The following is a 15,293-nucleotide window of genomic DNA, read 5'->3' as shown; positions in this document are numbered from 1 at the left end:
AAATACTGTGAAATACTGTAGGCACAAGGACATATTTGTAGTATTCACTGTAGTAATCACTGTATCCTCTCGTCCTCAGTTATCGCTGGGATCTTTGTGATTGTAACAATTAAACGCATGTCTAGGAGTGTGTATTGTCAAGAATATGAGATGATGTGTATTGCGATACAGGGTCAACAATACAATATGTAGTGATACTGTAGTAACAAGTATATATTTGTTGAGTATATGACTCTGTCAAAATATGTCCAAACATCAGCTTTAAAAGCTTCTGGACTCACTGTATCCTCTCGTCCTCAGTCATTGCCAGGATCTCATTTTTGCTTTGTCGCGTTGGACTTAATGACTGCTGCCATCTAGCAGCAGGAAGTTTAAATTCAACAAAAAAATGAACAAACACTGTTTATATTTGAATGTTAATTGTTATTAAAAATAACTATACAGTTCTGTTCAGTATTACTACTACTATCACTACGTGACCATAGGTGAGGGTAGGAACCTTATTTTGTTATTAAGTTTTAGGTTTTCTGAACCTGGATTGTGTATTTGTTGTCTCGCGATGCTGGGATCAGACGGAGCAGTGTGGTGTGTTGTGTGCGTGTGCACGTCCACTTGTGTGTGTTAATGTGCTTCATGAGGCGCTGCAGGCAGCAGTGGTTGATGCAGCAGAAGCACCACAGTTTACCACATAAATAGACTTGATAGTATTGTCCAGTACTTGACTCTGTTGTTGTGATAGTGTAGTAACAAGTATATATGTGTAGTATTGTCCAGCACTTGACTCTGGTGTTGTGATAGTGTAGTAACAAGTATATATGTGTAGTATTGTCCAGTACTTGACTCTGGTGTTGTGATAGTGTAGTAACAAGTATATATGTGTAGTATTGTCCAGTACTTGACTCTGGTGTTGTGATAGTGTAGTAACAAGTATATATGTGTAGTATTGTCCAGTACTTGACTCTGGTGTTGTGATAGTGTAGTAACAAGTATATATGTGTAGTATTGTCCAGTACTTGACTCTGGTGTTGTGATAGTGTAGTAACAAGTATATATGTGTAGTATTGTCCAGTACTTGACTCTGGTGTTGTGATAGTGTAGTAACAAGTATATATGTGTAGTATTGTCCAGTACTTGACTCTGGTGTTGTGATAGTGTAGTAACAAGTATATATGTGTAGTATTGTCCAGTACTTGACTCTGGTGTTGTGATAGTGTAGTAACAAGTATATATGCGTAGTATTGTCCAGTACTTGACTCTGGTGTTATGATAGTGTAGTAACAAGTATATATGTGTAGTATAGTCCAGTACTTGACTCTGGTGTTGTAATAGTGTAGTAACAAGTATATATGTGTAGTATTGTCCAGTACTTGACTCTGGTGTTGTGATAGTGTAGTAACAAGTATATATGTGTAGTATTGTCCAGTACTTGACTCTGGTGTTGTGATAGTGTAGTAACAAGTATATATGTGTAGTATTGTCCAGTACTTGACTCTGGTGTTGTGATAGTGTAGTAACACGTATATATGTGTAGTATTGTCCAGTACTTGACTCTGGTGTTGTGATAGTGTAGTAACAAGTATATATGTGTAGTATTGTCCAGTACTTGACTCTTGTTTTGTGATAGTGTAGTAACAAGTATATATGTGTAGTATTGTCCAGTACTTGACTCTGGTGTTGTGATAGTGTAGTAACAAGTATATATGTGTAGTATTGTCCAGTACTTGACTCTGGTGTTGTGATAGTGTAGTAACAAGGATATATGTGTAGTATTGTCCAGTACTTGACTCTGGTGTTGTGATAGTGTAGTAACAAGTATATATGTGTAGTATTGTCCAGTACTTGACTCTGGTGTTGTGATAGTGTAGTAACAAGTATATATGTGTAGTATTGTCCAGTACTTGACTCTGGTGTTGTGATAGTGTAGTAACAAGTATATATGTGTAGTATTGTCCAGTACTTGACTCTGGTGTTGTGATAGTGTAGTAACAAGTATATATGTGTAGTATTGTCCAGTACTTGACTCTGGTGTTGTGATAGTGTAGTAACAAGTATATATGTGTAGTATTGTCCAGTACTTGACTCTGGTGTTGTGATAGTGTAGTAACAAGTATATATGTGTAGTATTGTCCAGTACTTGACTCTGGTGTTGTGATAGTGTAGTAACAAGTATATATGTGTAGTATTGTCCAGTACTTGACTCTGGTGTTGTGATAGTTTAGTAACAAGTATATATGTGTAGAATTGTCCAGTACTTGACTCTGGTGTTGTGATAGTGTAGTAACAAGTATATATGTGTAGTATTGTCCAGTACTTGACTCTGGTGTTGTGATAGTGTAGTAACAAGTATATATGTGTAGTATTGTCCAGTACTTGACTCTGGTGTTGTGATAGTTTAGTAACAAGTATATATGTGTAGAATTGTCCAGTACTTGACTCTGGTGTTGTGATAGTGTAGTAACAAGTATATATGTGTAGTATTGTCCAGTACTTGACTCTGGTGTTGTGATAGTGTAGTAACAAGTATATATGTGTAGTATTGTCCAGTACTTGACTCTGGTGTTGTGATAGTGTAGTAACAAGTATATATGTGTAGTATTGTCCAGTACTTGACTCTGGTGTTGTAGTAGTAACTGCTTTCATTTGTTTTCAAACGAAAAGATAATTTATAAAGGCAAACAAAAATCAAAAGAGACAGTTCTGTACTTAACACACTTAATATATAAACCATGAAATAACTATTGTTATAATCAAAAATACGAACAAATCTAATGTGTTTTTTAATCGACACATTGCTGTTCAATATTTATAATATATTGTACCTGGGGAATACTACAATTATATCCTTGTTCCTACAGTATCACAGTATATAGAAATATATTGTACCGTGATATATATCGTATCAACACATTCTTGACAACACAGACCCATAAAAAGTGGTCGTAATGATTTGGCCGCCTTTGTGTTTTAACTCCCAAGAGATGGTTGGATTGTTTGAGCAGACGCTGACGTATCTGGAGCTCCATACGGTGGAGATGATGCTCCATACTATGGTGGAGATGAAGCTCCATACGATGGAGATGATGCTCCATACGATGGAGATGAAGCTCCATACTATGGTGGAGATGAAGCTCCATACGATGGAGATGAAGCTCCATACTATGGTGGAGATGATGCTCCATACGATGGAGATGAAGCTCCATACTATGGTGGAGATGAAGCTCCATACGATGGAGATGAAGCTCCATACTATGGTGGAGATGAAGCTCCATACGATGGAGCTGAAGCTCCATACTATGGTGGAGATGATGCTCCATACGATGGAGATGAAGCTCCATACTATGGTGGAGATGATGCTCCATCCGATGGAGATGAAGCTCCATACTATGGTGGAGATGATGCTCCATACGATGGAGATGAAGCTCCATACTATGGTGGAGATGAAGCTCCATACTATGGTGGAGATGAAGCTCCATACTATGGAGATGAAGCTCCATACTATGGTGGAGATGAAGCTCCATACGATGGAGATGAAGTTCCATACTATGGTGGAGATGAAGCTCCATACTATGGAGATGAAGCTCCATACTATGGTGGAGATGAAGCTCCATACGATGGAGATGAAGCTCCATACTATGGTGGAGATGAAGCTCCATACTATGGTGGAGATGAAGCTCCATACTATGGAGATGAAGCTCCATACTATGGAGCTGAGGCTGCAGAGCTGCAGGTGAAGCTCGTCCTCAGAGATGGAGACGAGGAACCAAAGCCTCTCTCGGTCACTGCTCTTTCACTCAAAACGTTTGTTTACGATCTTCCACGTCGCTGCTCCTCGACCGCCGCGAGAACTGATCTATTTTTAGTCGCTTCCATTAGCGCAACGTAAACAAAAGATCGCGGGAACTTCGCCGGGAAAAACTGAACCAGAGCCGCTAAGAACCCATAAATCAGGAGCGACGTTATATACAGAGAGTGTTTAAAGTATATAAAGTCATATTTGTAGAGACGTCAAGACAATAAAAGGACAAACAAAGCCTTTAAAAATAAGAAAAAGTCTGCATTATTCCTTTTATAAACATAGAATTATGACCTTTTTTAAAATGTACTTTAAAGATTTTTTAGAAAAACAAACAATTAAATCACTAATAAAAAGAGAGAAAACAAACACATGAATCACTAATAAAAGAGGGGAAACAAACAAACACATGAATCACTAATAAAAAGGGAGAAAACAAACACATGAATCACTAATAAAAAGGGAGAAAACAAACACATGAATCACTAATAAAAGAGGGGAAACAAACAAACACATGAATCACTAATAAAAAGGGAGAAAACAAACACATGAATCACTAATAAAAAAGGAGAAAACAAACACATAAATCACTAATACAAAGAGAGAAAACAAACACATGAATCACTAATAAAAAGGAGAAAACAAACACATAAATCACTAATACAAAGAGAGAAAACAAACACATGAATCACTAATAAAAAGGGAGAAAACAAACACATGAATCACTAATAAAAAGGGAGAAAACAAACACATGAATCACTAATAAAAAGGGAGAAAACAAACACATGAATCACTAATAAAAAAGGAGAAAACAAACACATAAATCACTAATACAAAGAGAGAAAACAAACACATGAATCACTAATAAAAAGGGAGAAAACAAACACATGAATCACTAATAAAAAGGGAGAAAACAAACACATGAATCACTAATAAAAAGGGAGAAAACAAACACATGAATCACCAATAAAAAGGGAGAAAACAAACACATGAATCACTGATAAAAGAGGGAAAACAAACAAACACATAAATCACTAATAAAAAGAGAGAAAACAAACACATGAATCACTAATAAAAAGGGAGAAAACAAACACATGAATCACTGATAAAAGAGGGAAAACAAACAAACACATAAATCACTAATAAAAAGAGAGAAAACAAACACATGAATCACTAATAAAAAGAGAGAAAACAAACACATAAATCACTAATAAAAAGAGAGAAAACAAACACATGAATCACTAATAAAAAGGGAGAAAACAAACACATGAATCACTGATAAAAGAGGGAAAACAAACAAACACATAAATCACTAATAAAAAGAGAGAAAACAAACACATGAATCACTAATAAAAAGGGAGAAAACAAACACATGAATCACTAATAAAAGAGGGAAAACAAACAAACACATAAATCACTAATAAAAAGGGAGAAAACAAACACATAAATCACTAATACAAAGGAGGAAAACAAACACATGAATCACTAATAAAAAGACAGAAAACAAATACATAAATTACTAATAAAAAGAGAGAAAACAAACACATAAATCACTAATACAAAGGAGGAAAACAAACACATGAATCACTAATAAAAGAGGGGAAACAAACAAACACATAAATCACTAATTAAAAGAGAGAAAACAAACACATAAATCACTAATACAAAGGAGGAAAACAAACACATGAATCACTAATAAAAGAGGGGAAACAAACAAACACATAAATCACTAATTAAAAGAGAGAAAACAAACACATAAATCACTAATACAAAGGAGGAAAACAAACACATGAATCACTAATAAAAGAGGGAAAACCAACTGGAATTGTTTCTTCTCCATTTTGATCGTACAAGAAGATAAATAGTTACTTGTGATGAAAAAGTCTTTAAATATCAGAGGAAAAAATTAGTATCAACACTGTGGACTTTTTGTAGTACACAAACTAAGGCTAGACTATATATGGAAAATATATATCGATATTGCGATATTGGCACGTGCGATATTTATATCTAAAACATGTGATCATTTATAATTTTTTATCGTATAAATCAAGCATTTCTTAAATGCACACTTCGACCAATCAGTGTTACGTTCTGTAAAGTTGTCAATTTATACTTCTATGTCTCGTTGTTGTTTACGTAAATATGATCGCAGAAAGTAAGAATATACAATAAATAATATACAAATAACTATAATAACACGTGTCATAAATCTGATCGCAGAAAGTAACAATATTAATAAATAATATATAAATAACTATAATAATATGTATCATAAATCGGATCGTAGAAAGTAAGAATATTAATAAATAATATACAAATAACTATAATAACACGTGTCATAAATCTGATCGCAGAAAGTAACAATATTAATAAATAATATATAAATAACTATAATAATACGTGTCATAAATCGGATCGTAGAAAGTAAGAATATACAATAAATATTATATAAATAACTATAATAATCTGTGTCATAAATCGGATCGCAGAAAGTAAGAATATTAATAAATAATATATAAATAACTATAATAACACGTGTCATAAATCGGATCGTAGAAAGTAAGAATATACAATAAATAATATATAAATAACTATAATAACACGTGTCATAAATCGGATCGTAGAAAGTAAGAATATACAATAAATAATATACAAATAACTATTATAATCCGTGTCATAAATCGGATCGTAGAAAGTAAGAATATTAATAAATAATATATAAATAACTATAATAACAAGTGTCATAAATCGGATCGTAGAAAGTAAGAATATACAATAAATAATATACAAATAACTATTATAATCCGTGTCATAAATCGGATCGTAGAAAGTAAGAATATACAATAAGGAATATATAAATAACTATAATAATCCGTGTCATAAATCGTATCGCAGAAAGTAAGAATATTAATAAATAATATATAAATAACTATAATAACACGTGTCATAAATCGGATCGCAGAAAGTAAGAATATTAATAAATAATATATAAATAACTATAATAATACGTGTCATAAATCTGATTGAAGAAAGTAAATATATACAATAAACAATATATAAATAACTATAATCATTCTTGTCATAAATCTGATCGTAGAAAGTAAGAATATACAATAAATAATAAATAAATAACTATAATAATTCTTGTCATAAATCGGATCGTAGAAAGTAAGAATATACAATAAATAATATACAAATAACTATAATAATACTTGTCATAAATATGATCGTAGAAAGTAAGAATATACAATAAATAATATAATAATACTTGTCATGAATCTGATCGCAGAAAGCAAGAATATACAATAAATAATAAAATATAAATAACTATAATAATACGTGTCATAAAGAAGATCGTAGAAAGTAAGAATATACAATAAATAATGTATAAATAACTATAATAACACTTATAAGAACATACAATAAACGACATGAATAACGTGTCTTCAGGGTTAAAGCCACGTAGCAACAACACAACCGAGCAGAGAAGCAACAATAATAACAATAATAACAATAATAACAGACTCAAGTCTATCATTTCAGCTCCAACAGCAGCGTCTTCACGAGGATCAGCTGCTCAACATCTTCTCAGTTACATAAGGAACAGAACAGGCGCCTCTCGCTCGAACTCAAACCACTGTTTATCTTCACTTTTATCGGATTTAAATCCACTTTTAATGTCAATGCAACGTAAACAATATCAAGAGTTTCAGCGACGCGCGTGCTCGAGACTCTCCTCCGTGACGTCACACCTCGTCTCGACACCGTGTGTTGACGATTCAAAATAAAACGAGAGGATGTTTGAAGGAATATTAAGAAAATAAATGATGTTTTTTTTTACCATTCGCTGTCGCTGGAATCCTCGCCTCCGTCAGCAGCTCTGCCTCAGTCCATCCATCCCGCGACCAATCAGAGCGAACGGTCTCGGTTTGACGTCACATCCGGCTGCTGGCACCTGTAAATCCCGGCGTTCGCGGCCAAAGATCGTCAAACGAAGCGATATCTGACGTGACTCTGGAAACGGTTTTATTTCTAATCTGGGAAAATCCGACTAGTGGAAGATTCTACGTAATTTATTATTTTTAACCGAAGAAAATAGTTTAATTATGTATTTGTTGAATAAAAAGAACGCGTTGTAAAAGCATAACACGATTTTAATCCTGAACTGAAAAATATCTATTCGAGTGAAGACTCCTGTTTCACATTTATGATCCTATGTCACCCGCAGAAACCGAAACCTTTTTTTTTTTTTATAAAATATTTTTAAAGTTCAAGTATGTGTGGTATTTTATAATTGTCTTTAAAAAATAGTTATTTATTTAACTTTAATAATAACCGTTTGATGGTGACAGTGTTTTTAATAATTTAAAATACGTTTATCGTGAGTATTCCAAAAAAAGAATTGAAAAATAACATTTAAAATAACCGTATAATTAACTGCAGTACCAAAAACCACCTGTAGTTCGTGACAATTTCCTTTCTTTTTTCAAGATGTTTTTTTTATGTACATTTCAATAAACAAGTAAATATCAACATGAACAAACACAGGAACTTAAAGTGCTTTATTGAAGGATATAAACACAAAACATTCATCATTCAAGTTCGGTTTAGTTCTTTAAATAATAATAAAAGTGTCAAGTTGTTGATATGTTTAAAGAGACACAATAGAGGCAAGTTTTGATGGAAGTACGTGTTGATTATTTATTGAACCACTAATGTGGAATCGATACTTTTTATTGATTGATTTAAATATCTCCCCTAAGACTACCCATGATGCACCTGAAATCGTTTCATAAAATCAACGTAAACATGAAATTCAGGTTTATATTATGTATACAAAAAAACAAAAACAATACATGTTATTAAAGTAATATTATTGTGTCAATTAAAAACTTGTGTGTACGACACTTTATATTTGTGTAACTTTATCATTAAATCAAGGATTACAAGAATATTTGCTACCAAGCTTTGATCATCTTTAAATGTTTGTTTTCCATTGAGTTCATGAACAAACTAGAAAAACATGAATTAACATCATTTTTATATTTATACTTATTTGATGCGTTTGTTGGTTATTTTATTTTGAAATGATTTGCTAACAATATATCGCTGGGACAGCAGGGGGCAGAAGCGATCCTTCACTGACTTGCACAACACGCTGCACACAACTTGTCCTGTGATGTCAGTGAGTGATTGACCTTCAACTGATTCGTGGATCCAGATGGTCATTTAAAACTCAGAATGTGTTTCTTTTGCTTCTTGTGCTATAATAAATATATGTTTTTTTTAAATGACAGAAATCTTAACTTTAGTTATTTATCAAACAAATGTTTGAAGAACAGATGAAATATTATAATAGAATATTGAATTATTCATATTTGTTGTGTCCATAGTTTCTATTTAAATTCTAAGAAATATAAATTAAAATTATTATTATTATTATTTGATTTAAAACATTCTAATGAAGTAATTAAAATTGTATAATAAGACATTTTTAGACAACATTTTCATGTTTCATACCAATGTTGTGGTACTTCCGTAATATCGTTTTCTGTCCATGATTTATACTAAGAAACAACATATATCATGAAATTAGAAACAATAAAGCACCATTTTTTTATCTTATATTCAGAACGTTTTTCATTCAAACCTTTTTTTCCTTCTTTTTTTTTTTTTATTGTTCTCGTTCAAAGTTTTTTATTATTGTAAAAATAAAACAAGGTGCAATAAAAAACAATCTTGTCATATTTCTTTTGTTTAATGACAGCATTTGCTCGATCATTTCTTACCTTCTTTTATTTGTCTTTTCATGTCATATAGTTAGAATTTATGTATAATTAAAGGTAATATAATAATATGCAATAAAAATTGTAATTTGTGGAATATAATTCATTAGCCTTATAACAATAAATCTTTTTTTTTCTTCTTTTACTTTCTCCCTTCTTTGGTTTATTGATATTATTTTATTTAGTTTATTTATAGTTTATTTATAGTTTATTTAGATTTTTTTCATTTTATTTTCATTTAAACCGAATTTCCCCTCGCGGGACAAATAAAGGATTCTGATTCTGATTTAGTTTGACGGCCCCTCGTGGCCCCTGAGAGAATCTATCCTGGTGAACTTCATCGTGTCTGGAAGTGAGTCAGTGAATCACATCTAACACACTTTCATCTCCAGCACTCGTGGCTCGTGAGCACTTCCTGGATTCGAACTACGAGGCTGCGTCGCATGAAGGAAATGGTCGAAACTGTCCCTCGACTTCCTCCGCGACTCGTCGTAAAGCGTCGCTCTGGTCCGGGCAAAGTCCTGTCGCGCTGCTCACCTCCTTCCACTTGAGGGCGCTGTTTCTGACGCTGATCTACAAAACAACAAACATTTGAGTTAAATCACAGTCGAGCTGACGTTTGGCGCGAACGCTCGGGCGACAAACACGACGAAACGACAACGGCGATTGGATAAAGAACGGACTCTCGGACGACCAATCAGAAGACAGTATTCGATCACATGACGGAAGCACCGACCAGGGTCATGATCTTGAGGTCCTCCGGGCTGGACCGGACCAGGTGGAGGTTCAGGACGGACGTCTCCACCCACGCCTCGTCCGTGTTCCTGCTGTCGTCCACGTAGCCTTCGAACACCTGCGGCACAAACACACACTCGACACGACTCCTCACACGTGCAGCGACACAACTTCCTGACGACCTTTGTTGCCGTCGCCGACTTCCTGTTGACCTCCTGGTACAGTTTCAGGCCCAGGATCGTCTTCAGACTCTGAGGCAGGAGGTCACGTGACTCCACTGGACCCTGTGACATCATCAGTGACTTCAGAGGATTGAACTCATTTAACAAATGTTGAAACTTTACTTTTTAAAATTATTGTTTTGAATTAATTCAATCATTTGTTTATTTTATTAATAATTGAATTTTCAAAATGAATAATTGTTTTTTTTACACAAACGGCAAGCTAACATTCAATATTTTGTATTATTTTTAGACTTTTTAATTCAATATATATAAATGTTGGTATAATAGTATCACCAGACAAAACCAACAGAGCACAGAGCCAATCATGAGGTACGCAGATGATCATGTGACCCTAATTCCAATATTTCTATATTGAATTTAAAAGCCTACAAATTCAAATATATTACATTTAGAATATTAAAATACGTTGGTATAATAGTGCCGCCAATCGATCACGTGATCGTCTGTGTGCCCCATGATTGGCTGTATCTCAGTACTTCTATTATACCGCCAATTTTATATTGAACTTCATATTGAATTTTATATTGAATTTTACATTGAATTTTACATTGAATTTTATATTAAATTTTTTATTGAATTTCATATTGAATTTTTTATTTAATTTTGTATTTAATTCTATATTGAATTTTACATTGACTTTTACATTGAATTTCATATTTAATTTTTATTTAATTGTATATAGAATTATATATTCAATTTCATATTTATTTTTGTATTTAATTTTATATTGAATTATATATTGAATTTCATATTGAATTTTGTATTGAATTATATATTGAATTTTGTATTGAATTATATATTGAATTTTGTATTGAATTTCATATTGAATTTTATATTGAATTTTGTATTTAATTTTATATTGAATGTTATTTATTTAATTGTTTATATAATTAAAAAAAACTATGAATTATAGTTTATTATATTATTATTGAAAATATATTACATTTAGAAAAACATAATTTATAATTATTGGAATTAAAAATATCAAACTTGTGAAAAAAACATTTATTTATTTAGAAAAAATTCAAGTTCAATAATTTACAAACACAAAAAATAATTTAAATTTTAAATGATGAAAGAATGACGTCAAAGTGGTTCAAACTCACTCCAGGAAGAAGGAAACTCCTCCAGTGCTCGTCCTCCACCAGCAGCACCTCCAGCTCAGGAGAATCACTCTGGTTCCAGCTGCACAACCAGAAGATCCCAACAATAAAACCATCACAGAACCAGCGAGGATCCACCGACCGGGTCAGAACCAGGTCCAGACGAAGGTTGGGTCCGAAGCGAGTCAGAGCCCCTCGACCCGTGATGCCGGTTCTCCCTCCAGGGTTCCTGTGGTTCTGTGGTCCTTCGTCTTCAGCTCTGTGTGGATCATTTGTTTCATCAATAAACTGATGTTCACCTGAGATCATGACGTACCTGTCCACGCAGTCTCCGCCCACTTCTGAGGTGGAGTCAGTGGGTGAGTAGCAGCTGAAGCTCACCTGGAATATTAGACGTTATTATACTCAGAGTAGTACTGGACAATACTACACATATATACTTGTTACTACACTATCACAACACCAGAGTCAAGTACTGGACAATACTACACATATATCCTTGTTACTACACTATCACAACACCAGAGTCAAGTACTGGACAATACTACATATATATACTTGTTACTACACTATCACAACACCAGAGTCAGGTACTCGACAATACTACACATATATCCTTGTTACTACACTATCACAACACCAGAGTCAAGTACTGGACAATACTACACATATATACTTGTTACTACACTATCACAACACCAGAGTCAAGTACTGGACAATACTACACATATATACTTGTTACTACACTATCACAACACCAGAGTCAAGTACTGGACAATACTACACATATATACTTGTTACTACACTATCACAACACCAGAGTCAAGTACTGGACAATACTACACATATATACTTGTTACTACACTATCACAACACCAGAGTCAAGTACTAGACAATACTACACATATATACTTGTTACTACACTATCACAACACCAGAGTCAAGTACTGGACAATACTACACATATATCCTTGTTACTACACTATCACAACACCAGAGTCAAGTACTGGACAATACTACACATATATACTTGTTACTACACTATCATAACACCAGAGTCAGGTACTCGACAACTCTACACATATTCTTGTTACTACACTATCATAACACCAGAGTCAAGTACTGGACAATACTACACATATATACTTGTTACTACACTATCACAACACCAGAGTGAAGTACTGGACAATACTACACATATATTCTTGTTACTACACTATCACAACACCAGAGTCAAGTACTGGACAATACTACACATGTATACTTGTTACTACACTATCACAACACCAGAGTCAAGTACTGGACAATACTACACATATATTCTTGTTACTACACTATCACAACACCAGAGTCAAGTACTGGACAATACTACACATATATTCTTGTTACTACACTATCACAACACCAGAGTCAAGTACTGGACAATACTACACATATATCCTTGTTACTACACTATCACAACACCAGAGTCAAGTACTGGACAATACTACACATATATACTTGTTACTACACTATCACAACACCAGAGTCAAGTACTGGACAATACTACACATATATTCTTGTTACTACACTATCACAACACCAGAGTCAAGTACTGGACAATACTACACATATATCCTTGTTACTACACTATCACAACACCAGAGTCAAGTACTGGACAATACTACACATATATCCTTGTTACTACACTATCACAACACCAGAGTCAAGTACTGGACAATACTACACATATATACTTGTTACTACACTATCATAACACCAGAGTCAGGTACTCGACAACTCTACACATATTCTTGTTACTACACTATCATAACACCAGAGTCAAGTACTGGACAATACTACACATATATACTTTTACTACACTATCACAACACCAGAGTGAAGTACTGGACAATACTACACATATATTCTTGTTACTACACTATCACAACACCAGAGTCAAGTACTGGACAATACTACACATATATCCTTGTTACTACACTATCACAACACCAGAGTCAAGTACTGGACAATACTACACATATATTCTTGTTACTACACTATCACAACACCAGAGTCAAGTACTGGACAATACTACACATATATTCTTGTTACTACACTATCACAACACCAGAGTCAAGTACTGGACAATACTACACATATATTCTTGTTACTACACTATCACAACACCAGAGTCAAGTACTGGACAATACTACACATATATCCTTGTTACTACACTATCACAACACCAGAGTCAAGTACTGGACAATACTACACATATATTCTTGTTACTACACTATCACAACACCAGAGTCAAGTACTGGACAATACTACACATATATACTTGTTACTACACTATCACAACACCAGAGTGAAGTACTGGACAATACTACACATATATTCTTGTTACTACACTATCACAACACCAGAGTCAAGTACTGGACAATACTACACATATATCCTTGTTACTACACTATCACAACACCAGAGTCAAGTACTGGACAATACTACACATATATTCTTGTTACTACACTATCACAACACCAGAGTCAAGTACTGGACAATACTACACATATATCCTTGTTACTACACTATCACAACACCAGAGTCAAGTACTGGACAATACTACACATGTATACTTGTTACTACACTATCACAACACCAGAGTCAAGTACTGGACAATACTACACATATATTCTTGTTACTACACTATCACAACACCAGAGTCAAGTACTGGACAATACTACACATATATCCTTGTTACTACACTATCACAACACCAGAGTCAAGTACTGGACAATACTACACATATATACTTGTTACTACACTATCACAACACCAGAGTCAAGTACTGGACAATACTACACATATATCCTTGTTACTACACTATCACAACACCAGAGTCAAGTACTGGACAATACTACACATATATACTTGTTACTACACTATCACAACACCAGAGTCAAGTACTGGACAATACTACACATATATCCTTGTTACTACACTATCACAACACCAGAGTCAAGTACTGGACAATACTACACATGTATACTTGTTACTACACTATCACAACACCAGAGTCAAGTACTGGACAATACTACACATATATCCTTGTTACTACACTATCACAACACCAGAGTCAAGTACTGGACAATACTACACATATATCCTTGTTACTACACTATCACAACACCAGAGTCAAGTACTGGACAATACTACACATATATACTTGTTACTACACTATCACAACACCAGAGTCAAGTACTGGACAATACTACACATATATACTTGTTACTACACTATCACAACACCAGAGTCAAGTACTGGACAATACTACACATATATACTTGTTACTACACTATCACAACACCAGAGTCAAGTACTGGACAATACTACACATAAGTACTTGTTACTACAGTATCACTCTATATGGTATCGTAGTATCATGACACGTATAAACACCTCTCACCTCCCACGGCACCTTCTCGTCGGGCACAGGGAAGCGTCTCAGTTTGGAGTCGAGGTAGTGAAGCTGACGAGACTTCACATGGACGACCGGAGACTCTGGTTCCTCGTAGATCATGGACCTCTGGGCCGGAACAGGTGGAGCTTCAGAGAAGAATGAAAGTTCAAGTCTTCATCAGGTGTG

The 15,293-nt window shown here is 34.0% G+C and overlaps 2 protein-coding genes across 2 annotated transcripts in view; both read right to left on the bottom strand.

Moving 5' to 3' along the window:
• Positions 1-7,687, bottom strand: part of map3k13 (mitogen-activated protein kinase kinase kinase 13) — a 47,226-nt gene extending 39,539 nt beyond the window's left edge. Inside the window, exon 1 of the mRNA XM_087803704.1 lies at positions 7,638-7,687. The gene's annotated coding sequence lies outside the window, so the exon portion shown is untranslated. The remainder of the gene's footprint in view (positions 1-7,637) is intronic.
• Positions 7,688-8,416: 729 nt separating this feature from the next.
• trpm2 (transient receptor potential cation channel, subfamily M, member 2) overlaps positions 8,417-15,293 on the bottom strand; it is a 40,772-nt gene continuing 33,895 nt past the window's right edge. Inside the window, exons 26-32 of the mRNA XM_087804562.1 lie at positions 15,114-15,253; positions 11,982-12,046; positions 11,808-11,924; positions 11,669-11,747; positions 10,500-10,601; positions 10,319-10,435; positions 8,417-10,155 (exon numbers count right to left, since the gene is read on the bottom strand). Coding sequence (XP_087660688.1) covers positions 10,009-10,155; positions 10,319-10,435; positions 10,500-10,601; positions 11,669-11,747; positions 11,808-11,924; positions 11,982-12,046; positions 15,114-15,253 — 767 coding nt within the window. The 3' untranslated portion in view covers positions 8,417-10,008. The remainder of the gene's footprint in view (positions 10,156-10,318; positions 10,436-10,499; positions 10,602-11,668; positions 11,748-11,807; positions 11,925-11,981; positions 12,047-15,113; positions 15,254-15,293) is intronic.

Source organism: Callionymus lyra, chromosome 12 (genome assembly GCF_982586985.1).
Source record: "Callionymus lyra chromosome 12, fCalLyr1.hap1.1, whole genome shotgun sequence".
Classification (NCBI taxonomy): domain Eukaryota; kingdom Metazoa; phylum Chordata; class Actinopteri; order Syngnathiformes; family Callionymidae; genus Callionymus; species Callionymus lyra.
Note: the sequence above shows the minus strand (reverse complement) of the source record. Positions and strands in the feature narration are given on the sequence as shown.